The 23,606-nt window shown below is 60.6% G+C and overlaps 2 protein-coding genes across 2 annotated transcripts in view; one reads left to right on the top strand and one right to left on the bottom strand.

Annotated features, from left to right (window-relative positions):
• Positions 1-70: 70 nt before the first annotated feature.
• On the bottom strand, positions 71-12,925 carry TMC8 (transmembrane channel-like 8). Its single transcript, XM_011954224.1, has 15 exons — positions 12,660-12,925; positions 12,368-12,516; positions 11,940-12,089; positions 11,579-11,661; positions 10,912-11,048; positions 10,463-10,610; positions 9,733-9,903; positions 9,288-9,427; positions 6,008-6,131; positions 5,553-5,650; positions 5,179-5,362; positions 4,900-5,030; positions 4,647-4,805; positions 4,139-4,217; positions 71-2,217 (listed from the first exon to the last, which is right to left on the bottom strand). Exons 1-15 carry the CDS (start codon positions 12,806-12,808, stop codon positions 1,939-1,941), a joined length of 2,181 nt encoding a protein of 726 aa, XP_011809614.1. The 5' UTR covers positions 12,809-12,925; the 3' UTR covers positions 71-1,938.
• Positions 12,926-15,545: 2,620 nt separating this feature from the next.
• The window catches only part of TMC6 (transmembrane channel-like 6), a 10,004-nt gene continuing 1,943 nt past the window's right edge, over positions 15,546-23,606 (top strand). The window contains exons 1-12 of the mRNA XM_011954335.1: positions 15,546-15,726; positions 17,376-17,513; positions 17,644-17,768; positions 17,926-18,015; positions 18,415-18,573; positions 19,037-19,142; positions 19,312-19,408; positions 19,516-19,773; positions 20,114-20,304; positions 21,611-21,755; positions 22,643-22,798; positions 23,182-23,333. Coding sequence (XP_011809725.1) covers positions 17,458-17,513; positions 17,644-17,768; positions 17,926-18,015; positions 18,415-18,573; positions 19,037-19,142; positions 19,312-19,408; positions 19,516-19,773; positions 20,114-20,304; positions 21,611-21,755; positions 22,643-22,798; positions 23,182-23,333 — 1,535 coding nt within the window. The 5' untranslated portion in view covers positions 15,546-15,726; positions 17,376-17,457. The remainder of the gene's footprint in view (positions 15,727-17,375; positions 17,514-17,643; positions 17,769-17,925; positions 18,016-18,414; positions 18,574-19,036; positions 19,143-19,311; positions 19,409-19,515; positions 19,774-20,113; positions 20,305-21,610; positions 21,756-22,642; positions 22,799-23,181; positions 23,334-23,606) is intronic.

The following is a 23,606-nucleotide window of genomic DNA, read 5'->3' as shown; positions in this document are numbered from 1 at the left end:
TGAGCCAAGATCTTCCCACTGCACTCCAGCCTGGGCAACAGAGAGACTGTCTCAAAAAAAAAAAAAAAAAAAAAGTATTGCTCATTTAATCTTGGAGGCCACTTGGAGGAGCACAGCGTCTTTGTCTCGCCCTGGGTGAGCACACCGAGGCCCAGAGTTTGATGATTCCTTCAAGGTCTCAAAGCTTTTCTTGTTCACAGTGCTTGGTGATGTATGCGGTTGGTTCTCAGTACGGTTTGCCAAAGGGCTGCTCTGATTCAGGAGGCTGAGGTGGGCCTGGGAACGTGCATTTCTAACCTTTTCCCAGGTGATGCTGAGGCCACTGGTCCAGGGGCCACCTTTAGCCCTAAGCTGCTAATTAACAACATGAGTCACTTTTATCTGGTCCAGACTTGTCGCTCCCCCCGACGGAACACAGAGCTCACCGTTTCCCTCTTTCTCTCTTCGCCAGATGAGGGCCAGAGAACCCTCAACCCCAGCACAGGGCCCAGCACCGGCAGCACTTCACTGTGTTTGCTGGTGAACTGATGGGTCATGTGATGCTGCGTGAGACAAGGATGGCCGCAGGAGAGGCGGAACTGGCCAAGTCTTTGATGACCATGTGAAGAAGCCCCCAGCCCTGAGGGCCAGAGGCCAGAGCCTCCCGGATGCTGAGTCCAGGCCAGGAGTCTGGCCAGGACCTGGTCACTGGTGGAGCTAGAGGCTTTTCAAGTGCATCCTGGGACTTCTGACCTTCCTTCCTGACACTTCGCATCCCCAGCTGCCGCTGAGTCACCTGGGAGCTTCGAAAAGTCCCGATGCCCTGGCTGCCGGACCAACCACATCAGAGTCGCTGGGCTGCGGCCAGCTTGTAGCAGCTACTCAGGTGTTCGCCAAGGCTGAGTACCACAGATTTAGAGTCACTGCAGCATGGCAGGGGTGGGGGTGGGAGAACAGGAGGCCTGGAAAAGGAACCTTGAACAGCCTCAAGAATATCAGACACAGCCTTGGGAGGGGGACCCAGCCCTGCCCTTGTGTCCAGCTGCCTCACCTGCCTGGGCCCCTGTCTGCTGCCCACAGTGGAGGCCCGTACATACCACTAAGGCCCAGGCAGTGCGGGTACCCTCACGCCACAGATCCGCAAGCTTGGCTCAACCAGGGAGCCATGAAGCAGGCTGGGAGAACAGGGCTCTGCAGGAAGCCAGGGCTCTATTGAATTTTCCAAGGCAGCTCTGTGGACGTGAGGCTGCTAAGTTGTAAGACTGGACGGAGAGGATTCCCGCTAGGGAAAAGCTGACCCAGCACCCTCTCACCCGGCTTCAGGCAGCCCCTCAGTCAGAGCCAGGAGCAGCCTCTAAGCCCCACGCTGGGGCAGTGTGGCTCTGGAGCCTGAGTGCCTGGGTTCAAATCCCAGCTCTGGCCCCGGCTGATGCTGTGGCTTGACTGTCTCAGGTGAAGGGAGAGTAACAGGAGGGGATGATGCAGGCAGTTTGCTCTGGAACACAGAGCAGGCCCCCCAGGTAGGCTTGCTCTAACTGTGGCCAGCTCCTTTCTTCCTTAGGAAGTGGTCCCCAGACCCTTCTGAAGGTGCTTCCATCAGTAAACAACTTCTGAGGATTCCCAATAGATGTATGTGTATAAATTATACTCATGGTTCTAAAAAAAGTCAGAACACACTCTAGAAAAAAACTGCATTCATGAGATACTATACTAATAGATTATGTATATGATAAAAAACATAATAAAAAATATACATTTTAAAGGGATGAGATCAAAATATAAAGAGAAAATTCCCATATGTTCTTCCTGCTGCCCCTAGGGTGTGTGTGTCCGTCTTTGGGGACCCCTGAGGGAGGCCCTGGAGCCACTGAGGAGGGCGGTGGTCGCCAGGGGCCTGGAAGATGGAGTAAGGAGGCCTGAAGGGGCCCCAGGGAGGCTCCGGGGAGGCAGGGATTAGGGTTACAGCTCTGCGACGCTGGGGAAGCGGAATCTACGGGCGGAGGCTGGGGTACCGTGCGGTCCAGGGCAAGTGGAATGCAGTCCCGCGGCATCCACAACGGAGGGGCCCGGCGGCGGGGCCCGGGGGCCCGGGGAGCCAGGGCACGGGAATCCGGGGCAGAAGGACCGAGGGCGCGAAGCTTGGGAGGCAGGGGACTTGGGGCCCGGAGAGTTGCTTGGGCCTGGCTCTGGCAGCAGTCGTGACAGGTCCTCCACCAGGTGCCACTTCTCCTGAACCTGCTGTGAGGAGAGCAACTGGCGAGTTGCGACAGGCGCCGCTTCCCACGAACGGGTGTGACGACAGCAGCAGCAGCAGCTCCTCGGCCCAAGGGCCAGCCCGCACCCAAAGTAGCCAGAGGCCATGCCCCGCCCGAGACCACACCCTCCCAGGGCCACGCCCCACCAGGGTCCCGCCCCGATGCAGCCCTAGACCAGGCCCTCAAGAGTCCCGCCCATAACGCAGCCAGATGCCACTCCCTCCACATCCCTGCCCGAGACCACGCCCTCCAAGGGCCCCACCCCCAACACGCCCTGAGACCACGCCCCACCAGGGTCCCACCCCATGCAGCTCTAGACCACGCCCCCTAAGAGTCGTCCCCAAGCAGCCCAAGGCCACGCCCCCGTTAAAGGCCCCACCCTGAGGCCACGCCTTAGCCATGTCACTGTTCCGCCCTCAGCTCTATTAAACCCCTGTTCCCAAGCCGAAAGTCGTATCTTTTTTTAAATTGTTTTTGTTTTTGGAAACTGGGTGTCGCTCTGTTGCCCAGGCAGGAGTGCAGTAGCAAGACCACAGCCCACTGCAGCCTGATCCTCTCAGGCTCAAGCGATCTTCCCACCTGAGCCTCCGGAATAGCTGCTACCACAGGCACGCGCCACCACGCCCAGCTCATTTCTTTGATTTTTAGTAGAGACGAGGTCTTGCTATGTTGCTCAGCTTCGTCTCAAACTCCTGAACTCAAGCACTCTTCACGCCTCGGCGTGAGCCACTGCACTCAGCCATATTACCCATTTTTTTTTTTTGAGACCGAGTTTTGCTCTTGTTGCCCAGGCTGGAGTGCAAGGGGGTGATCTCGGCTCACTGCAACCTCCGCCCCTCTGCCTCCTGGGTTTAAGCGATTCTCCTGCCTCAGACTCCCCAGGCACCCGCCACCACGCCCAGCTAATTTTTTTTGTATTTTTAGCACAGACAGGGTTTCACTATGTTGGCCAGACTGGTCTTGAACCGCTGACCTCAGGCAATCCACTCACCTCGCCCTCCCAAAGTGCTGGGATTACAGGCGTGAGCCACCGTGACATTTTATTTTATTTTATTATTTATTTTATTATTTTATTTTATTTTATTTTCCCACTCTTATTGCCCAGGCTAGAGTGCAATGGCGTGATCTTGGCTTACTGCAACCTCCACCTCCCAGGTTCAAGCAATTCTCCTGCCTCAGCCTCCCAAGTAGCTGGGATTACAGGCGCATGCCACCACGCCCGGCTACTTTTTTTGTAATTTTTTTTTTTTTTGAGACGGAGTCTCGCTCTGTCGCCCAGGCTGGAGTGCAGTGGCGCGATCTCCGCTCACTGCAAGTTCTGCCGCCTCCTGGGTTGATGCCATTCTCCTGCCTCAGCCTCCCTAAAAGCTGGGACTACAGGCGCCCGCCACCATGCCTGGCTAATTTTTTTGTATTTTTAGTAGAGACGGAGTTTCATCGTGTTTGCCAGGATGGTCTCGATCTCCTGACCTCGTGATCTGCCCGCCTCGGCCTCCCAAAGTGCTGGCATTACAGGTGTGAGCCACCGAGCCCGGCCACATTCTCTTTTTAAAAAATTAATTACTTATTTTTGGTGGAGACTGGGGTCTTGCTTTGTTACTCAGGTTGGTTTTGAACTTATGGCTTCCAGTGATCCGATCCTCCTGCCTGGGCCTCCAAAGCACTGGCATTACAGGCAGAGGCCCAGCCCCTAAAGTCATATTTTACCAGGTCTGTTTCCCGGTACCAGGAGCCTGAGCTGTTCTCTTCCTCCCCTTCCCGATCTTTACCCTCAGCCTGAGGCCACGCCCTCCAGTAGGAAGAACCCACCTGATCCACTCAGACCTGTCCCAGGCCCTTGGCCACACAGAGGGAAGGGTTTCCACTGAAGCTGCTGTCCCCTTGCCAGCCCCGAGGACACTCACCCACACCAGCTGCTTCCGGAGCCTGTGGATGGCCCTGGCATTGGCCTGGGTCTGGGAGATGCACACCGTCAGGACGAGGCTTGGGTCAGAAGGGGATTCATGGTCAGTTGCCCCTGGGGCCACAAGCACCTCTCCCTGACTTCCTCTCTCCCCACCTCAATCTCTACAATACTCGGTACTGGGGTCTTCTCACTGCACACTGCTGTATCTGAGGATGGGACCCTCCTCTCCTTCCTCGAAGAGCCCCTCATTCCCTCATCTCTGGCACAGCAATACCAAGAGCTCAGCAGCTGCGGCTGCCCAGACATGGTGCTTCCCCAGTGATCCTGCAATCCCCACGGCAGCCCAGACGGTGGGCCCAGGAGGTACCTGCCTTTCAGGGGCCCCTGCTTCCCTTGGCTTTCTGCAGCTGGCTCCTGGTTGGGGGTGCACAGGCTCACCACCCCTATGGAAGGAAGGACCTCTCCCTCCAGGTGCCCCCTCCCATGGCCCCTGCTGCCCTGAGCACCTGAGCATGATGAGGAGGGGGAAGCTGAAGGCGTGGGAGCCCAGGTAGTGGAGGGCACGCTGGCCAATGGGCGGGAGCCCAAGGGCCACCAGCTCCGGGACCACTTGCCAGGGGGCTGAATAGTTGGTGAAGAGGCCGCAGTCCCAGGAGGAGTGGATGCTGGAGAAAGATGGCCAAGGCGGGCTGGCATCAGGGTCCTGGGTGAGGAGCTACCCCTGCCATCCTCTGGGTGCCCCCCTCCTCTTCCCCTCACCTGCTGACCACATAGCCCAGGGGCACTGCAGCCAGAAGCAGGCCCAGGAGGAGCACCAGCTGGAAGAAGAAGGTGGAGCTGGAGGCACGGAAGGGCCTCGAAGATGCCCTGGAGTTCTTCAGGAGGGTGTACTGGGGGCGCAAGCAACAGCAACAAGGAATCAGAGAGTTATGCAGACCCCAGGAGGCTGACGCCCAGGAAAGGGGGCAGGAGGCAAGCCCTACTCAAGGCATCCACCCAAAGGCACGAACCCCATAACCCCCAGCCATGAGCCGACACCTTCTTGATGTAGAAGGTGAGGAAGAGGAAGACGCTATTCAGCAGGGGCAGCAGGGGGCAGTAGAAGAGGCCCATCCAAGTGACCGTCTGCCCTGCCACAATGTCCAGCACATTCTTGGGGACCAGGAACTCCTCTCGTTGCAGCCAGGCCCAGAACCGGCCTGAGAACCGGTCCACCAGCAGCCTGCAGGGATGGGAGGGTCCAGGTACTCACCACTCCAGACAGATGCGTGGGCCGTATTGGCCATAGCCACAGCCTGCCACTCACTCCCGGGCTCCATACTGGACCCGCTCACCCTTGGCTGTAGCCACTGGCCACCCCCAACATGCCCGTGGCACCCCCACCCTTCCGGAGGCGTCACCCCAGGGCTCACCTCCGAGGCAGGGTGACCAGGAAGGCGAAGGCCACGGTGAGGAGGAAGTTGAAGATACTCAGCTTGTACAGCTCCTCCCCCACGGAGTTCTCCCAGCACTGGGGTGCAGGGGAAGGGGACCTGTCACCACTCACGGCCCCCCGGCCCTCCCTTCCCTTAGCCTCCTGTGGGGGGTCTCTGTGGTACAGGTGCCTTGCCTGGTGTCTGATAGAATCGTTAGGTTGAAACCCAGGCCTTGAGGATGGGATTAGAGCAGGAAGCCCCACAGCCAGGACAGCCACGCTACACCATGTGGCAGCAGTGGCGCCCCCTGGAGGTGTGCCATGGTGCAGGCAGTCCTGCTCACAGCTTCTCTCAAAGGTGACGAAAGGGGCAGGAACAGGGCTCTGCACAGTTTGAGGGGAGCTTTTGGGGAGAAGGAAGGGAGAGACAGGCTCCGCCGGGCCGCCAGCCACCTGATAGTCACAAGCGTTGTAGCCGTAGGACTCACAGCTGGTCTTGTCTCTGCCAATGCACAGTATGGTCTGACCCAGGGAGAAGGAGAACATCCCCAAGCTGGCCAGCTTCAGCGCCACGCACCTGGGGGTAGGGACCTTGTCAGGTGGAGGGGCCCAGGCACACAGGCACCGGGCTCCCCCCAGGCTACAGCTGTGGCTGATGTCTTGAGTGGAATCATGTTGTTTCCTGGGCCCAGTCTCCTTCCAACCTGCTCTGTCTGTGGCAACGTGGTCCAAAGTGTATTCTCAGAGTCTGAGTCTCCAGGTGATTCATGGGAAAAAGGGTTCTGTGGGGTTTTTTTGTTTGTTTTGAGACCGAGTCTCACTCTGTCACCCAGGCAGGAGTTCAGTGGTGTGACCTCGGCTCACTGCCACCTCTGCCTCCCAGGTTCAAGCGATTTCTGACTAAATTTTGTATTTTTAGTAGAGACAGTGTTTCGCCATGTTGGCCAGGCAGTTCTCAAACTCCTGACCTCAGGTGATCCACCCGCCTTGGCCTCCCAAAGTGTTGGGATTACAGGCGTGGGCCACCGCGCCCGGCCAAGGGTTCTGTTTTTAAATCAGTTTGAGAAACACTGCACAGTCCAGCCACGTTCCCCCACACCCGGTGTGGAGAGGCACATGCAGCAAGCCCTGCGGTGGAGAAGCCTGTGGCCTTTTCAGGATCCTGACTACAGGCGAGCTCCTTTCCTCTGCTGCCTGTGGACATCGAAGCCCGCTGACACGAGCTTGCATGTCATAAACACGTGCCACACATATGTACTGCACAATGCATGACCAGACCAAATAGGTGTGATTGTCTAAATGAAACATCATCGCATGCACATTATCTGTTTTTGCCTTTTTTTTTTTTTTTTTGGAGATAGGGTTTCACTCCATTGCCTAGGCTGGCGTGCAGTGACGTGCAGTGACGTGATCACAGCTCCCTGTAGCCTTGACCTCCTGGGCTTAAGTGATCCTCCCGCCTCAGCTTCTCCAGTAGGTAGGATGGTGTGCCGCCATGCCCAACTAATTTTTTTGTAGTTTTTGTAGAGACGGGCTCTTGCCACGTTGCCCAGGCTGATCTCAAACTCCTGTGATTCTCCCATCTTGGCCTTCCAAAGTGTTGACCTTACAGGCGTGAGTCACTGTGCCTGGCCACGTGTTATCTCTGAGGGAATATTCCCACTGCTGATACAGGGCTAGAGAGTGGCTGGGAACAGTGGTTCTCCTGTTGGGGGAGCTAGGGGTAGGTGAGAGCTTTTTTGTTTGTTTGTTTGTTTTTTGAGATGAAGTCTTACTCTGTAGCCCAGGCTGGAGTGTAACAGCACGATCTCATCTCACTGCAATCTCTGCCTCCCAGGTTCAAGCGATTCTCCTGCCTCAGCCTCCCAAGTAGCTGGGATTACAGGTGCGCGCCACTGTACCTGGCTAATTTTTTTTTTTTTTTTTTTTGAGACGGAGTCTCACTCTGTCGCCCAGGCTGGAGTGCAATGACTGGATCTCAGCTCACTGCAAGCTCCGCCTCCCGGGTTTAAGCCATTCTCCTGCCTCAGCCTCCCGAGTAGCTGGGACTACAGGCACCCACCACCTCGCCCGGCTAGTTTTTTGTATTTTTTAGTAGAGACGGGGTTTCACCGTGTTAGCCAGGATGGTCTCGATCTCCTGACCTTGTGATCCGCCCGTCTCGGCCTCCCAAAGTGCTGGGATTACAGGCTTGAGTCACCGCGCCCGGCCTACCCAGCTAATTTTTTGTATTTTCAGTAGAGATGGGGTTTCACCATGTTGGCCAGGCTGGTCTTGAACTCCCAACCTCAGGTAGTCTGCCTGCCTCGGCCTCCTAAAGTGCTAGGACTATAGGCATGAGCCACTGCACCCAGCTGGTGAGAGCTTTTTAACTTAGAGACAGGGTCTCGCTCTGTCACCAGGGCTGGAGTGCTGCAGTGGGATCACAGCTCACTGTGTCTTCAAACTCCTGGGCTCAAGTCATCCTACTGCCTCAGCCACCCAAGCAACTGGGACCACAGGCGTGCACCACCAAGGGCCGCTAACTTTTAAATTTTTTGTAGAGACGGGGTCTTGCTTTGTTGGCCAGGCTGGTCTTGATCTCCTGGGTTCAAGCAATCCTCCCACTTCGGCTTCCCAAAGTGTTGGGATTATAGGCGTGAGCTTAGTCCAAGGGCTTATCTTTAAAATCTCCACCTTGTTGAACACTTTGAAGTTTTAGGTTTTTTTTTGAGACAGGGTCACATTCCGTCACCCAGGCTGGAGTGTAGTGGCACACTCTACTGCAATGTCTGCCTCCCAGGTTCAAGTGATTCTCCTGCCTCAGCCTCCTGAGTAGCTGGGATTACAGGTGTGTGCCACCACACCTGGCTGATTTTTGTATTTTTAGTAGAGACAGGGTTTCACCATGTTGGCCAGGCTGGTCTCAAACTCCTGACCTCAGGTGATCCACCTGCCTCGGCCTCTCACAGTGTTGGGATTACAGGTGTGAACTACCACGCTAGGCCTCAACAATAAAGTTTCAAAGCAAACCAAACACAGCTGACTTTGAGGAAGCAGGGGGAGAAACAGGGCAAGTGACGGGTGAGGGTGGTGGGAGGGAGAGAAGCCGGTGGGAGCTCAGGTGGGCTTTACAACAGAATTTCTGTGGTTGAGTAAAGGGTGGAGAAGTAGGGGGTCTAGACAGGACCTAAGTACTAAGGCAGAAGGTGGCAGAGCCTGGGGGGGTGGTCCCAGCTGCTCCGGCGGGAGGATCGCTTGAGCCCAGGAGGTCGAGGGCTTGCTTTTGAACTTGCACCTGGTAGGCACGATGCGCTTGACTTTGGCTGAGTGCTTCACCCATGTGAACCTCAGTTTCCTCATCCCTCAAAGGGGGATGAGGATGGTCTGGACTCCACGGGTCACGTGAGGGTTGTCCAGGTACGGGGAGTAAAGCCTCGGGGTGTAGAAGCTCTGCATGTCCCATGTTGCTGGTTTTCCTGTGTGCAAAGCCCATTCCCAACACCCCTGGCCACAGTCCCTTGCTGCACTGAATGGCCAGAGCTTGGTCCAGACTGGCGACTTCCTTCAGAGGTGGGGGACTGGAAAGCCTTAGACCTGGGGCGATGAGGTCATGTGCTGTGAGGTGTCTACCTGCCTTCTCTTGGGCCACTAGTGAACAGGGAAGCCTCTCAGCTGGGGACCCCAGGTGCCAGGTGACAACCAAAACAGAGCAGCAGGATGCAGACTTGTCCTCACCAAGGGTGGCACTCACCAGATCAGCGTGAGGTTGATCTCCGTGTTGGGAGGGTAGTTCTCCAGCTGGACCAGGAATGTGAACAGCAGGGGACCCAGGAAGTTGACCAGGGCAATGACCCCAGGGGGCAGGTACTGGAGCAGCAGAAACAGGGACTCCTGCAGGAAAAGGCAGGTCAGGGGAGCCCGTGTGCTGGGGGGCCCTTGTCGGCTCTCTGCCCCCCATGGCCTCCTAAAGTGTAACTCTGGGGCAGGCCCAGAATAGGGAAGACTGTAAGCTATTCCCTTTGGCAGCCTGGCAGTTGGTGGGAATATCCAGTGGGAGCCCGCCTGTCCTGGCCGTGACCTGTGGCCATGACCGATTGAACGTCTCTGAGCCTCAGTTTCCTCATCTGTAAAATGGGATCATCCCGTCTCCCCCCCGCAGTTCTGGCCAGGAGTGAATGAATGCAGTTGCCTAGCACCTCCTTGTTGTCCTGTGAGTACTTGGTAGCCCAGAAGATGGCGCTGATGGCCCCAACCACCAGGAGCCCAATGAGTATGTTGACCCGCAGGTAGGAGAGCAGGTGGCAGGCCCTCTGGGCCCGGGTCTGCTGCTGCATCAGCTGGAAGCGACGGCCCTCCTCCAGCTCCACCTGCCAGGAAGCGTGGGGACAGGGGCAGCTGCAGGCAGGGTGGGCGTGGGAGGAAAGGGTGCAGGAAACGCTCTCACATGCCGTCACAACCGTTCACACTCGTATACACGGTCACGAACTCTCACACTGTCACGTTCCCAGAGACACTCCGATTCCCACATTCACAGGAGTGCTCACCATCACCCATTCAGTCACGTGTGCCCTCACACGCACACACATTCACACGCTGTCACGCTCCCACAGGCCCCCACACATGCTCACACACACTGGGGCAGTCGCACTTGCACACACCTGAAGCTCATGGAGCTCACACTCGCTCACACACACCTGCAGCTCATGGATCTCATGCACTCCCACACACACCTGCAGCTCGTGGAGCTCATGCACTCGCTCACACACACCTGCAGCTCGTGGATCTCACACGCGCTCACACACACCTGCAGCTCGTGGATCTCACGCACTCGCTCACATACACACACCTGCAGCTCGTGGATCTCACGCACTCGCTCGCACACACACCTGCAGCTCGTGGAGCTCATGCACTCACTCGCACACACACCTTGAACTCGTTGCTGATCTCATGCTTCTTGATGATGGCCGCTTCCTGCACCCGGATGCAGAAGTCCCACGAGGAGAAGACCTTGGCGCTGAGAGGTGCCTGATAGCCCTGACCCAGCAGAGTCTTCTGTGGCAGCCCCTTTACCATCCTGCGGGGCAGGAGACCAGGGGCTGCTGGAGGAGGGGCACCTCTACCATCCAGCCTCAGCCTTGGCTCGGTTCTGGGCCTGCAGCCCCAGGTGCAAGTCCTGGTGAGTGAGGGGTAGGGGTAGGGGGGGCAGTGGCCCTGTTCCTAAGGTCCTGCGGCCAGAGCCTGGGCTGAGGAAGCACCCAGGAGCCTGCTGTGCGGGGCCATGGGCGTTCCTGCCAATGGGAGAGTACCCTGCCAAGGAAAGGGGGATCAGGGAAGATTCCCCCGGGAAGGGTTGAAGGCATGGGCTTTGCTCTCACCGCCGCAGAGTCCCACAGAAGCAGAGGAGCAGGCAGGCCAGTGGGCTGAGGAGGTAGGCCAGGTGGATGCTGTACACCGAGCTGCTCTCAGGCCCCACTCGGTACGCACCATAGAAGAGATAGGTGTTGGTGAAGGCCTGGGGACAGCGACGAAGATACCCAGCCCGGGTGAGCGCCAGGCTCAGCTCAAGTGCTTTCCATATATGATCTCGCTAGCCCCCGTGCAATCCCCTCATCAGGTAGGGAGCGTCCCATCTTACAGAGGCCCACAGAGGTTCGGCAACTTGCCCAAGGTCACAGGGCTTTGAGAAATAGAGCCAGGACTGGAACCCCGGAGCCCCTACTGGTAACCACTCGATGGCTTCCCAGGATGAGGGTGGGGAAGTGCTTCTCCCGGAGGCGGGGGCACTTTTCCCCTTTTGTCCCTGGCACCCCCTACAGCAGCTGGGCTCCGAGGACCACGGGCATGTGTCCATGAGTCTGTTGGGCACAGTGGCCTGAGCCTCTAACCCCACCACTGGCCAGGCCAGTCTGTCTAGGTAAGGCCATCCCCTGAGGAGCCGAAATGTCCCTGGAGGAGTAGAGATCCTCTTAGACTTGTGGCCCCTGAAGCCAGTTCCCTGGGTCTCCCAGACTGTGGACCACAGCCAGGACAGACCTCACTCACCCTCCCAGTTAAAACATGCCAAAGTTGATTGTGGAACCTCAAAACGCCAGGCTGGGACTGGCGGCTGCCAGGGCACTGGAGGGCTGTTGAGGAGGAAGGAGGTCAATAGAGAGGGATCCCCAAGGCGTAGGTGAGGTTCTGCGGCTACTGCTCCGTAACCCCCAACCCTGGGGAGGCCTGAGTAGGGGGCTGAGGATGTGCCAGAGGTGTGCCCCACACAAAGCGGGGTCAGGGAGAGAGAGCCCCGGGGCCGGCATGGCAGGACCACGCACAGGGTTGTCCCCACACTCTGGGCCCTGGGCCAGCCCCTCATGGCGCAAGTGGGCACTGGAGCACTTCCCCTGGTGGGTCGCACACTCACTCAAGTTCAGGGCGGGGCCTGGGTCAGGGGGGCGGAGCCAGGCCAGGGGCAGCAGCACGAAGCTTGTGGTGAGCAGCAGGCTCAGCAGGTTGAGTAGCAGCAGGAAGCGGAGGAAGGTGAAGTAGGACCGGATTCCGGTGCCGAAGAGGCCTGCAGGGGGAGAGCAGGGTGGGTCAGGGAGGCTGGGGCCGGGCTGAGAATCCACGGGCGGACCCACGGGACGGGGTGGGTGCCCGCCCGAGTCCGGAGGTACTGCTGACAGTCACCTGGGGGCGCTGCGGGGCTCGAGGTTTGCGGTGCCTGCGGGCGGAGGGGGTGGGAGGGGGGAGGGGCTGATTGCAGGTGGGATGATGCCACCCTCCTTTTTCCGATTTGGGCAGTGGGGCTCCAGAGAGGGCAAGGGGAGGCGCGGTTCGCGCGGGTCCTACCCCCGATCTCGTAGAGCGCCGCCTCCCAGAGCCCAAGGCCCCGGGCCAGCCTCTGCGCTGCCTCCCGCAGGCGCCTTTCCACCGTCTGCCGCCGGCGCTGCCACCTCTGCCAGCGCAAGGTCTGCACCCCCGCGGGCTCCCGCAGCTGCCTGGACGGGGGTGGTGACAGGGGCGCCCCTGAGTCACCCGCCCTGCCCACCTGGGCCAGGCAGACGGGGTGTTCCCACCCCATCCGACGGGGCAGCCTCGCAGCATCCCTCCACCCACCGTCCGGCGGCCGCGTGGCACCCACCAAATGAGGCGCTTGTCCATCATGGCATAGGGCAGCCCGCGCACGGGCGTCCCGGAGCAGCGCAGCCGCTCCATCTCTGCCTCCCACAGCTCCTCGGGCTCCGGCACCCCAGGGGCCCGCTCCGATGGCACCGATCGCGGCGGCAGCATCTCGGCAGGCGTGGGTGGAGGCTGGGGCGCCTGGCTGCCCGTGGAGGGGATATGAAGCCCCAGGTGGATGAGCCGCAAGGCCTTGGCCCTGGCCTCTGCGCACTCTGGGCTGGGGGTGGGGCCTGGGTTCCTGCAGCCCTAGAGTCCACTTGCCCGGGTCTGCCGCTTTGCCGCCTCCGGGGCTCAGAAATGAGAGAGAATCTTGCTGGGGTCGAATTCGGGTCCAGTCCCGCTCCAACTCTCAGAGGGGGACACAGCCACGGCCTCAGTCTCCCCATCTGTCAAGGGCATGGAAAGTCGAGGCCATCACAGGCAAAGCCAGGACCTGCTGCACCCTGCACCCATCTGTGCCTGTGCCCACCTTCACCCTGAGGAGAGACAATTCCTGCTCTTCTCCACATGCCAGTTTGCCCTTCGGGAAGAGCCTGTGTCCCAAACCCCACAGTTCCTGGGACTTGGCATCTGCTACATCTGACTCTGGATGGCCGGGGACCCCCTTCTGTCTTCCTTCTAGTGGTCCAGCCTCCAGGCCCGGGTCTGCCCAGATACCCCGCGAGCCCCCGATGAGGACCTGTGGCTACAGCCCCAGCCATGCGGATGGAGCAGGGACCCACTGCTGCCCTTGTAGGGCTCTAGCTGGCCCTCCACAGCCCCTCACCCTCTGCATTCTCCCTCCACTTAACATCCAGCTCACCTGGGGACCTAGGGACCGAGTCCCTGGAGGAGTCCCCTTCTCAGACGATTCCTGTCAAGCCAGGCAGGGCAGTGAGGGAGCCCAGAGGAGGGGTCACGTGACAGGAACCCCAGCTTCCCTCTCCACTACCTCCCTCCTCCCCTCCCACCCCATGGTTTCCTCTGCTCTAAACTGAGGCCCAGCAGGCACTTCCTGTGGGCCCCTGAGATGCGGAGGTGAAGGTAACAGGCGTAGGCCACTTAGCCTCCCCGGGAGCTCTGTGCATGCTGGGCTGCAGGTGGCCCGCCCTTCCTCTCTGAACAGGAGTCGGGGCCTGGTCTCTTGCAGCCCTAGGGTCCACCGTCCCGGTCTGCCCCCTGGCTGCCTCCAGGGATGCCCAGCCTGTGACTGAGGCCCTCTCCGTTCAACCCCTTCCAGCCTGGAGAGGCAGGACCTGACCTCGAGGCCTGAGTTGGGAGCCTTACATGGGTGGGGATACGGACGGCAGGGTGCAGGGGCCAAACTCTTTATCTGCCTGCCACAGAGCTCCTGGAGGGTGTGATAATGACAGGATGGTTGGCTTCCCTGAACCTGGCTGCTGGGTTTCCAGATACTCTTGGTGTTAGGCTGGACATCCCCCCGTCATTGGCGCTATCATCTGCCAAGGCCCAGGCCTAGCACCTGGCCCATAGTTAGTGCTCAGGAATTGGCTCCATTCATGCTCTCCCAGGCTAGATGTTTAAGACCTAGTTTTGCCGATTCCCTGTCCTCGGGCCCCTGGGAGGCCCGCAGCCCTTCCTCTCTGCTCCCTCTCCACCTGCTATAGGGCCCAGTCATGTCAGGTTGAATGTTCATAGGTTTTTCTGCCTCTCTGCCCACCTCCTTCCTGGTTTCCAGACTCCCTTCTGTATGTCAGGCTCAAGCTGTGTGCTGGTGCTGGGCACACAGTGGGCTGGGGTAGGAGGGGGCACAGAATCACAAATGTACATGTCAATAGGAAGTGGCAGGTGCTCCACCAGGGTTCAATCTGGGGAGGCTCCCCAGAGGAGGAGGCATTTATGCAAATTCAGTGTGGGTATGCAGAGAGGGGGAAGCAGTGGGAGGAGAGGCAGGGGCTGGGCCTTCATGCTAGGGTGCCACTTGCCAAGAGCCAGCTAGGGGTAGCCATCTGAGGACCACACTGGTAGCTGCAAAAGGTCCCAAGCTTGGCCCCTGCCTGGTCCTCACTTTTGCCTGCCTGCTCTCACCTGCAGCAGCGCCCTGTCCTGCCCTCCTGGGCCCTAGCTCACATTCACCCTGCCTGCTTCATGGCCTCTCCCCACCAGGAATGACCCTCCCTTCCAAATGGGCTTGGGGTTGGGGGTGCCATCTCAAAGCCAGTTTCCTCCATGGAGTTCTCAGGTGGACCACCAAGTCTCCTGCTTTGACTGGGGGCACCCAGATTAACCTCTCACAGCCTCAGTTTCCTCATCTGTGAAATGGGAGAATATCAGTGCATACCTTCCTGGCCCATGGGAAATAACAGAAAACAGGGCAATGGGTACAGCACCTGGGGACAGTCATGTATGTGTCAGCGTGTCCTCCTTTTCATCCCCTCCTCTCCACACAGCACACAGGAAGTGAGCCAGAACTCTTGCTAGATAAACAATGAACCCTGCGCAGGTGTCAGTAGGGGCAGGTAACCAGGCTCCCCAGCGGAGGCCGGGGAGAGTCAGCAGGAGGCTTGCGGTGGGAGGGTTGCCTAATCCGGCGTGAGAGACTGTTCCTGGGGCTTTCAGCGGCATCTTACTTGGACAATTCCCCAACCATGGGAAGCAGATGGGTCTGGAAGTACTGCCCCTTTTTGGAACTTGGGGAAACTGAGCCTCACAAAAATTGGGTACTTCAGCCAGGGACTGGAATGAATCCAGACACTCGGCCCGCCGTGGCCCAGCTCAGACCTCAGGAGGAGGGGTCGGAAGTTGGCAGGGGAGGAAGGCACAGTCACCGCGGAGCGCCCGGAGAGGGGCAGGGACGCCGCGGGCGGGGCCGGGTCACGTGATAACGAAGGCCCGCCCCCCCCCAACGTGGGCCGGGAGGTGCGGCTACCCCCAGGCCCCGCCAGAGCTGCGACTGGCCCAGTCGCCCCCTGGGGACCTTTGCCACTCCCTCGGGAAGGAGAGCCGAGCCCTTAGTTCCCGGCGGCCCTTGCGGGGCACAGGTGAGCCCTGGCTGCGCGCGTCCCCTCCTCCCCGGCGCCTCCCAGGTGAGCAGCCGCGATTCCGGTCCCGGGTCCTGCCAGCCCCGGCTGCTTCTCATGCGGGGACAGCGGAACGCCCCCCCCTGAATTTCTTTCGGCCTCTAAGGCCACTTGGTAGCCGAGTTCCCTCTCCGGGTGCTCCTGGAGCTCCTGGGGCTTGACTCTCCGGCTCGGACAGAGCTGGGAGCTGCAGGGGCGCGGAGGACAGAGTGGGGGGTGGGGGGCGAATCTGCAGCCCCCACCCAGATCCCCCAGCCGAGCTCCGGGGCACTGGGAGGGGAGGGGCAGGGAGGCCGGCTGGGCGGGTTCAGTGGCCCCCGAGTTGCAGCCGCCCTGGGCTCCGGGGCCAGGTTGCGGTTCTCACTGGGTAGCGGCTGCTCCCGGGGGGCTCGCTGCCGGATGGGGTGGGGGTTCCTGGAAACGGGCGCCACCCAGCCCTCCCCACCTGGCTCAGGGCTCAGGAATGGTGTGCCCGGAAACTCCGCTGGACTTGCCCCGGCCTCGGGGCAGGGCGCTGGGGTGCCGGGTCCCCTGAGCTTAGAAAGGCCTGTCTGGAGGAAGGGATTCCAGCTTTAGGGACTGGATGGGGCGTCCTTAAGCCCCTCCTTGGGCAGCTGTCCCGTGTTAGGCTGGGTGGGGGCCGCCTCGAACCCAGCTCTGTACTGGTTTTCCCACCTCTTTGCTCCTGCTGGAGGGAGGGGGTGGTGTGGGGCCTGGACCCGAAGATGGCACCCTGGACACTGAGGGAGGGCACCGTCTGGCCCTGTGACTGGCACCCCTGCAAGGAGTTGCTCTGTCGGGGCACCCGGGCTTTGCCTGTCCGAGGAATCGCCCTTCAATTCGGCCGACTTTGAGCCCTGAGTTCCTGAGAGTGAGGGCAGGAGCAGCCCAGGGCAGAGGCCGGCAGGACTCGCTGGTGGCTGGGAGCTGAGTCCTGGCTCCACTCCCATAGGGTGAATAGGCCCTGAGCCCAGGGCCCCAGGCAAGGCTGCTCTGGTTACAGTTGTGCTGGGTGACGGCACAGCCAGGACAAAGGAGGCCTATTGAGGTCCTAGCCGCCCTGGGATGATGGAATGCAGGGGAGTGGGTCTTCTGAGAACATGAGGACCTTGGCGCCCTGATGGGGGTGGCATGGAGTGACCGCTGTGTGTGGGGGAAGAGCCTCCTGTGCTGCTTCCGCCTGGGGCTGGGGGCAGTGAGGGCTCCAGCAGCTAATTTCCTCTAGAGGAAGTGCTTTGGGGTCATAGGGCAGACGCAGAGACGGCCTCCAGCCTGCCCTGGCCTTTCTCTCCAAAAAGGAGGTGTGTCTGTGCCAGAACCCTGGGAATGGAGGTCCTGAAAGGGGCTGTGTCTACAGGCACCCCACCTCTTCCCCATTTCCCAGGGACTGGCGACATTGAGGAAACAGATGGGGAACTGCAGACCCCACACCCTTCCTTCCTCTCTTCCCCTTTCCAGACACTGGAGGGGCCCCATTCCATTCTGGCATGAGGCTTATTTGGTGCCTGACCACGTGTTTACCTGGGGTGGTAGGGGGGCAAACAGGACTGCCTGGGCTGTGAGTGGCACCTCCCGTGGTCCCCCCGGGAATGGCTGGGGTGGACGCCCACCAGGCATTGAAGGCCAGCCCTGGCTCTGTGCCCCTGTCTCATCAGATGGGCAGCAGGAGGTTCCGGAGGTGGCACCCAGCCTCTGAGCTGCCCTAGGTCTGCAGACTAGTGGGCGTTGGCCAGAGACATGGCCCAGCCGCTGGCCTTCATCCTCGATGTCCCTGAGACCCCGGGGGACCAGAGGTAAGTGCTCTGGGGCTGGGGGCTGGAGGCTGGAATGTGCCACCCCTCACGGAGTGCTCACCTGAGCAGGGGCCGCTGGAAGGAGAGAGGCGGCCGCAGCCTGACCGCCCCCCCCCAACCCCCTCAGCAGCCAGGAGCCCAGCCCCTACGATGAAAGCGAAGTGCACGATTCCTTCCACCAGCTCATCCAAGAACAGAGCCAGTGGGTGGCCCAGGAGGGGCTGGAGCTGCAGCAGAGAGAGCAGGAGGCCACAGGTAAGCCCAGGCCTGGATGCTGGGCAGTGTAGACCAATACTTGGGTGCCCCAGCCCCTCAGGACGGGTCTGCCAGCTCTGCAGGCCTGGGATGGGGTGGGAGATACTGTGGCCAACGGCATCTCCAGGACCCCTGGCGAGTCTTTCTTGCTTTGTAGGGAGTGGCCAGCAGACGCTCCGGCGGCCCGAGGACACCCAGAGCACGGCCACACTCCGCATCCTCGCCAGCATGCCCAGCCGCACCATTGGTGAGTGGGACCCTCGGCCCCGCCCCGAGTTGACCCCAGCCCCTGGGGCTGGGCTGGGCTGGGCTGGGCTTCCCGCCAGGCATCTCCCTGGGTAGCGGCTGCTCCCATAGCTCAGAGCCAGGCCCAGGGCGGGATCCTAGCCCACCCCATCTGTCGCTTGGAGGCCCAGCACAGCCCCATGTGGCCCTCTTTGGGTTCTAAAAATGACTCCAGAGTCGTCACGGGGTAAAAATAGGCTTTCGGAACGCAGTGGTGCCCGAAGTCTTTGTTGAAAGGATTTTCCTGGGTCCTGGGAAGGGGTGAGGGATGGGGAGGCCTGTGGTGAGCCCTTCCTGAAGGGAGGGAGGCCTGGCTTGGCCTGGCCTTGCCCGGCCTGGCCCTGCCCAGCTGCCTCCGTAGGCCGCAGCCGAGGCGCCATCATCTCCCAGTACTACAGCCGCACAGTGCAGCTTCGGCGCAGGAGCAGCCGGCCCCTGCTCGGAAACTTTGTCCTCTCCGCCCGGCCCACCCTCCGCCTGTACGACCTGGAGCTGGACCCCACAGCCCGGGAGGAGGAGGGTGAGTGGGCATCGGAGCCCCAGTCCCAGGTGGACACCGGCCTGAGGTGGGGTGCAGGAGGCCAGCCTGGCCGGGGCGGGGGCTGGGATGCTGCAGAGCCAGAGGCTCCTCTCCTATCCCTTAGCAGCTTCCTGAAGGCTCCCCCGTCCCTCTGCAGGGACACACGGGGACAGGGAAGTGGGGGTCTTACCTCACAAGTGTCTTGGAGTGCTTGGCAGGTTGTGGCCCTGGGCCCCGAGTCGGGGACTGTGTAGGGGAAACAGGCTCCTCTGCGCTGTGAGCTTCCTGCTTGTCGCAGCGGCTGACTGAAGCAAACACATGGATTAGTGATTCAAGCTCAAATAAGGGCACCAAGGTGTCTCGGGACGCTGCCGCAGGGACGCACAGGCCTGTCCAGGGTTCTGGCTGCAGGCGGCAGGGAGGGGCACTTAGAGGATGGGCAGGACTTGCCTCTCCCTCGCAGAGAAGCAGAGCCTCCTGGTGAAGGAGCTCCAGAGCCTGGCGGTGGCACAGCGGGACCACATGCTTCGAGGGATGCCCTTAAGCCTGGCTGAGAAACGCAGCCTGCGGTGAGCAGCCCAGACCCTGACCTCCCCCTGCTTCTGCACCCCCAGACCCACTTTTTCAGCTGGGCTGTGTGGTGGGGGAGAAGGGGCTAAGCCGGTGGGTGATTGGTCTCTAGGAAGGAGAGTCAGGCCTCTCATTGGTCCAGGCACTTATGGCTGCCTCTGTCCCCAGAGAGAAGAGCAGGACCCCGATGGGGAAGTGGAGGGGCCAGCGGGGCGGCGGCGGGCTCTGCTCCTGCTGTGGCCGGCTCAGATATGCCTGCGTGCTGGTAGGGGCCCCTGGTCTGCCCTGGGGCTGGGGCGGCTGGGCAGGGCTGGGGTGGCCTCGGTGCCTCCAACGGCCTCACCCTCATGGCCTCTTTGCCTGTGCCTGCAGGCCTTGCACAGCCTGGGGCTGGCGCTGCTCTCCGGCCTGCAGGCCCTGACGCCATGGCGCTATGCCCTGAAGCGCATCGGGGGCCAGTTCGGCTCCAGCGTGCTCTCCTACTTCCTCTTCCTCAAGACCCTGCTGGCGTTCAACGCCCTCCTGCTGCTGCTGCTGGTGGCCTTCATCATGGGTCCGCAGGTCGCCTTCCCGCCCACCCTGCCAGGTCCTGCCCCCGTCTGCACAGGCCTGGAGCTCCTCACAGGCACGGTGAGGACGCCCTAGGGCCAGGGTACAGGGGGTACCTTTCTTTTGCTGGCCTGGTACCGTGTCCCCTTCTTGTCCCAGCTTTCCTGGGTCCCCAACCCTTGGCCCGCTGTGACTCCAGGTGGCCACAGCCAGCTCCCCGCCTCCCCCTCTGCCCCTTGATGCCCATCGTGCTGGGGTTCCTATGGGGCTGGGAGGCCCAAGATTGCTGTGGCCATGGGCCCTCCCTGTTTCCCTCTCGGCCCCTGCCTGGCCACCTCCTGCTCTGCCTCTGTGGCTGTCAGGCCTGAGGGTGGGGTGCGGCGTGGGGAGAACCCTGACTCACCGGATCTCCCTGTGGCAGGGCTGCTTCACCCACACCGTCATGTTCTACGGCCACTACAGTAATGCCACGCTGAACCAGCCGTGTGGCAGCCCCCTGGACGGCAGCCAGTGCACACCCAGGGCGGGCGGCCTGCCCTACAACATGCCCCTGGCCTACCTCTACACTGTGGGCGCAGGCTTCTTTATCACCTGCATCACCCTGGTGTACAGGTAACGTCTCCATCTCATGATCTAGGCTCCGAGCTCCACTCATGCATCCATTCATCCTTTCGCCTGTTCATTGATTCTTCCCTCTTTCCTTTCTTCCTTCTATCCATCTACCTGTCTGCTTTCATCTACTCACCTATCCAACTATCTACCCATCCACCCATTCATCCATCCACCCACCCATCCACCCACTCAATTCACCCACCCATTCATCCACCCATCCATCTACCCATGCATCCTTTCTCCTCAATTCACCCACCCATTCATCCATCCATTCACCCATTCATCCATCCACCCACCCATCCATCCATCCATCCATCCAACCATCCACTCATCCACCCATCCATCTACCCATCCACCCATTCATCCATTCACCCACCCACCCACCCATCCATCCACCCACCCACCCATCCATCCACCCATCCACCCACCCACCCATTCATCCAACTACTCACCTATCCACCCGCTCAATTTACCCACCCATCCACCCATTCATCTGCCCACCCATTCATCCACCCATCTACCCACACATCCACCCATCCATTCACCCATCCACCCACCCATTCATCCACCCACCCATCCATCCACCCACCCACCCATCCATCCACCCATCCACCCACCCACCCATTCATCCAACTACTCACCCATCCACCCACTCAATTTACCCACCTATCCACCCATTCATCTGCCCACCCGTTCATCTACCAATCTACCCACACATTTATTCGCCCACCCACCCATGCATCTACATATTGCACAAACATTCTCCGTGCTCAGCTCAGGGCAGGATGGTAAATGTCCTAGCGGGGCTTGCTGCCTCTGGGAGAAGATGAACCACTGAATGGGCTGGGACAATCCAGGAGGCTTAGTGGTGTTTCCCGGTGTTATGGGAGCACTGGGGAAGGAGTCAGGCTGCTTCCCAGGGGAGGCGGCACTTGTCCTGAGAGGGGAAGGTTAGATAAGAGTGGGGATGCATAAGGAAGCAGGGAAGATGTTTTGGTCATTGGGACCAGCAGTGCAAAGGCCCTGAGGTGAGCCCAGCATCTTCTGGTCCGTGTCTCACTGGGAGGCCACCAGCCAAGTCAGTGGTGAATGCAGCCCTGCCCCCTCTTCTAGGCAGATGTGGCTGGTGGGTGCTATGTTGGATGAGGCTGGTGGCAGGGCAGGGGCATGGCAGGAGGCCCAGCCAGGCCCCAAATGGCTCCTGAGTGGGTGGTGGGGTTTGGCTGCCAAGAGCATCCTGTCTGCCTTCTCCCCTTGGCCTCTGCCCCTCAGCTTGTCGGTTGCCATGTCTGTGTCTGCTCCCCAGCATGGCTCACTCTTTCGGGGAGAGCTACCGTGTGGGGAGCACCTCTGGCATCCACGCCATCACCATCTTCTGCTCCTGGGACTACAAGGTGACGCAGAAGCGGGCCTCCCGCCTCCAGCAGGACAACATTCGCACCCGGCTGAAGGTGAGTGGCCCTGGAGCACCAAGCTCACCTGCCCAGTTCCCTGCAGGCCTGGCCTTGGGTCCACTTAGGACCATGTGGCCAGAACCGTGGTCTAGAGGGAGGACCATCTGTCCGTGAGCTGAACTCGGGGCGCTGGGCAGGCGTGGTCTTCTGCTTGCGGTGACGGGGCAGGCCCTGAGTTTTTCGCCGGTACGCACCCCTCAGTTAGGGGCCGCCTCTGTTGTCTGCTAGCGGCTAGTAGCACCATGGCCCAGTGAGCACCCGGGAGCCTGCCCTGAGGCCTCAGGCCCCAGCTGACACATGCTCCCTGGCTGGCGTTAGCTTGGTGGCCACAGAAGCCCAGTGGGTGAGGACTGTCATTTTTTCTGTGGCTCAGTGAGAAGACTTGAGGCATAAAGGCCAAGGCCCTTGCAGAGGTTGCGGGGCCAGGAGGCTGCAGAGCTGGGCCTCGTGGAACATTCTCTGCCTTTCTGGGGTTCTGTGCTTCAAAGAACTCAGAGCTGTGACCTGTCATGAGCCATTTCGTGGGGGGGCTTCTGGTCACTGGGGGCCACCCACATCCGCAGGGAACAGGAAAGGACCCCTAAGCCAGGCCCCAGCCCCAGCGGGCAGGGCTGGGGAGGCAGCTGGAGAGGGGTGGAGGCAGGCCTCCGAAGTGAATGTGGCCCAGGCACAGGGGCCTCTCGGCAAGGGACTGGGTCCTCTCTGTGTCTGGAGGGAGGGCCCTCAGCAGATGAAAAGGCAGGTGGGGCATGGGGGACTGACCCTCTGTCCTGGTTCAAGCCTCCTGGTGTGTCTCCTGTGTTGTGTGTGCCTTGTGCTGTATCTGCACATCTGCACGTGTCCGTGCTCTAGTGTGGGTGATGGGGACATGGTGCCACCTGCAGGAGCTGCTGGCTGAGTGGCAGCTGCGGCAGAGCCCCAGGAGCGTGTGCGGGAGGCTCCGGCAGGCGGCTGCGCTGGGGCTTGCATGGCTGCTGTGTCTGGGGACCGCGCTGGGCTGCGCTGTGGCCGTCCACGTCTTCTCAGAGTTCTTGATCCAGGTGCGGGGATGGGGGGAGCCTGGCCCTTGCTTGGAACGTGTCCCCAGCGACTCTGGGCACCGGCCCCCTGGGGAGGCAGCCTTGCCTCCCCTCCTCCACCCAGCCAGCCCAGGGTGCCATGTGCGCTGCGCCCTGTGCTGGGGCTCCCTCCCAGCCCCACTTCTCGCCCCTTTTCCTCTCTCACGGCTTTTTTTTTTCGGTTTCTGGTTTCTTTTCCACTACCCGTGCCCCTCCCCGCTTCCTGTGTGGTTTGAACTTGGGGCCTGGGGAGGGCCAGGTCTTGGAGGAGGGAGGTGCTGCCTGCCAGTTCTGCCCCGGTCCCCTCCCTGTAGCTGCCCCCTCCCACCACGAATGGGGGGCTTCCGTGACACCAATCCCTGCAGAGTCCGGAGGCTGCTGGCCAGGAGGCTGCGCTGCTGGTCCTGCCCCTGGTGGTTGGCCTTCTCAACCTGGGGGCCCCCTACCTGTGCCGTGTTCTGGCCGCCCTGGAGCCGCATGACTCCCCGGTGCTGGAGGTGTACGTGGCCATCTGCAGGTGTGTGGCCGCACGTGAAAACGTCATTTGGTGCTGGAGCTGATGCTGGTTGTGTAGCTCTGGGTGTGTCCAAGCCTACTTAGGAAGAGGCTGGTGTGGCCGAGCCCCTGGTGGGGGCCCTGGGGTGCATCTTCTGTCCCCTGCACCCGCCCCTCAGCCTCTGCACCCTGCCCTCTGCAGGAACCTCATCCTCAAGCTGGCCATCCTGGGGACATTGTGCTACCACTGGCTGGGCCGCAGGGTGGCTGTCCTGCAGGGCCAGTGCTGGGAGGA

This window comes from Colobus angolensis, unplaced genomic scaffold, assembly GCF_000951035.1.
Source record: "Colobus angolensis palliatus isolate OR3802 unplaced genomic scaffold, Cang.pa_1.0 Scaffold1, whole genome shotgun sequence".
In the NCBI taxonomy this organism is placed as follows: domain Eukaryota; kingdom Metazoa; phylum Chordata; class Mammalia; order Primates; family Cercopithecidae; genus Colobus; species Colobus angolensis.
The sequence above is the reverse complement of the archived record's forward strand: the minus strand, read 5'-3'. Positions and strand labels throughout refer to the sequence as shown.

Coding starts and splice junctions, on each gene's coding strand:
- TMC8 (XM_011954224.1), bottom strand. CDS start 12,808: ATGCTGCCGCCGCGATCGGTGCCATCGGAGCGGGCCCCTGGGGTGCCG. Junction 9,428..9,732: donor ACTCACAGGACAACAAGGAG/GTGCTAGGCAAC, acceptor CTTTTCCTGCAG/GAGTCCCTGTTTCTGCTGCT. Junction 4,806..4,899: donor CTGGGCTATGTGGTCAGCAG/GTGAGGGGAAGA, acceptor ATCTTTCTCCAG/CATCCACTCCTCCTGGGACT.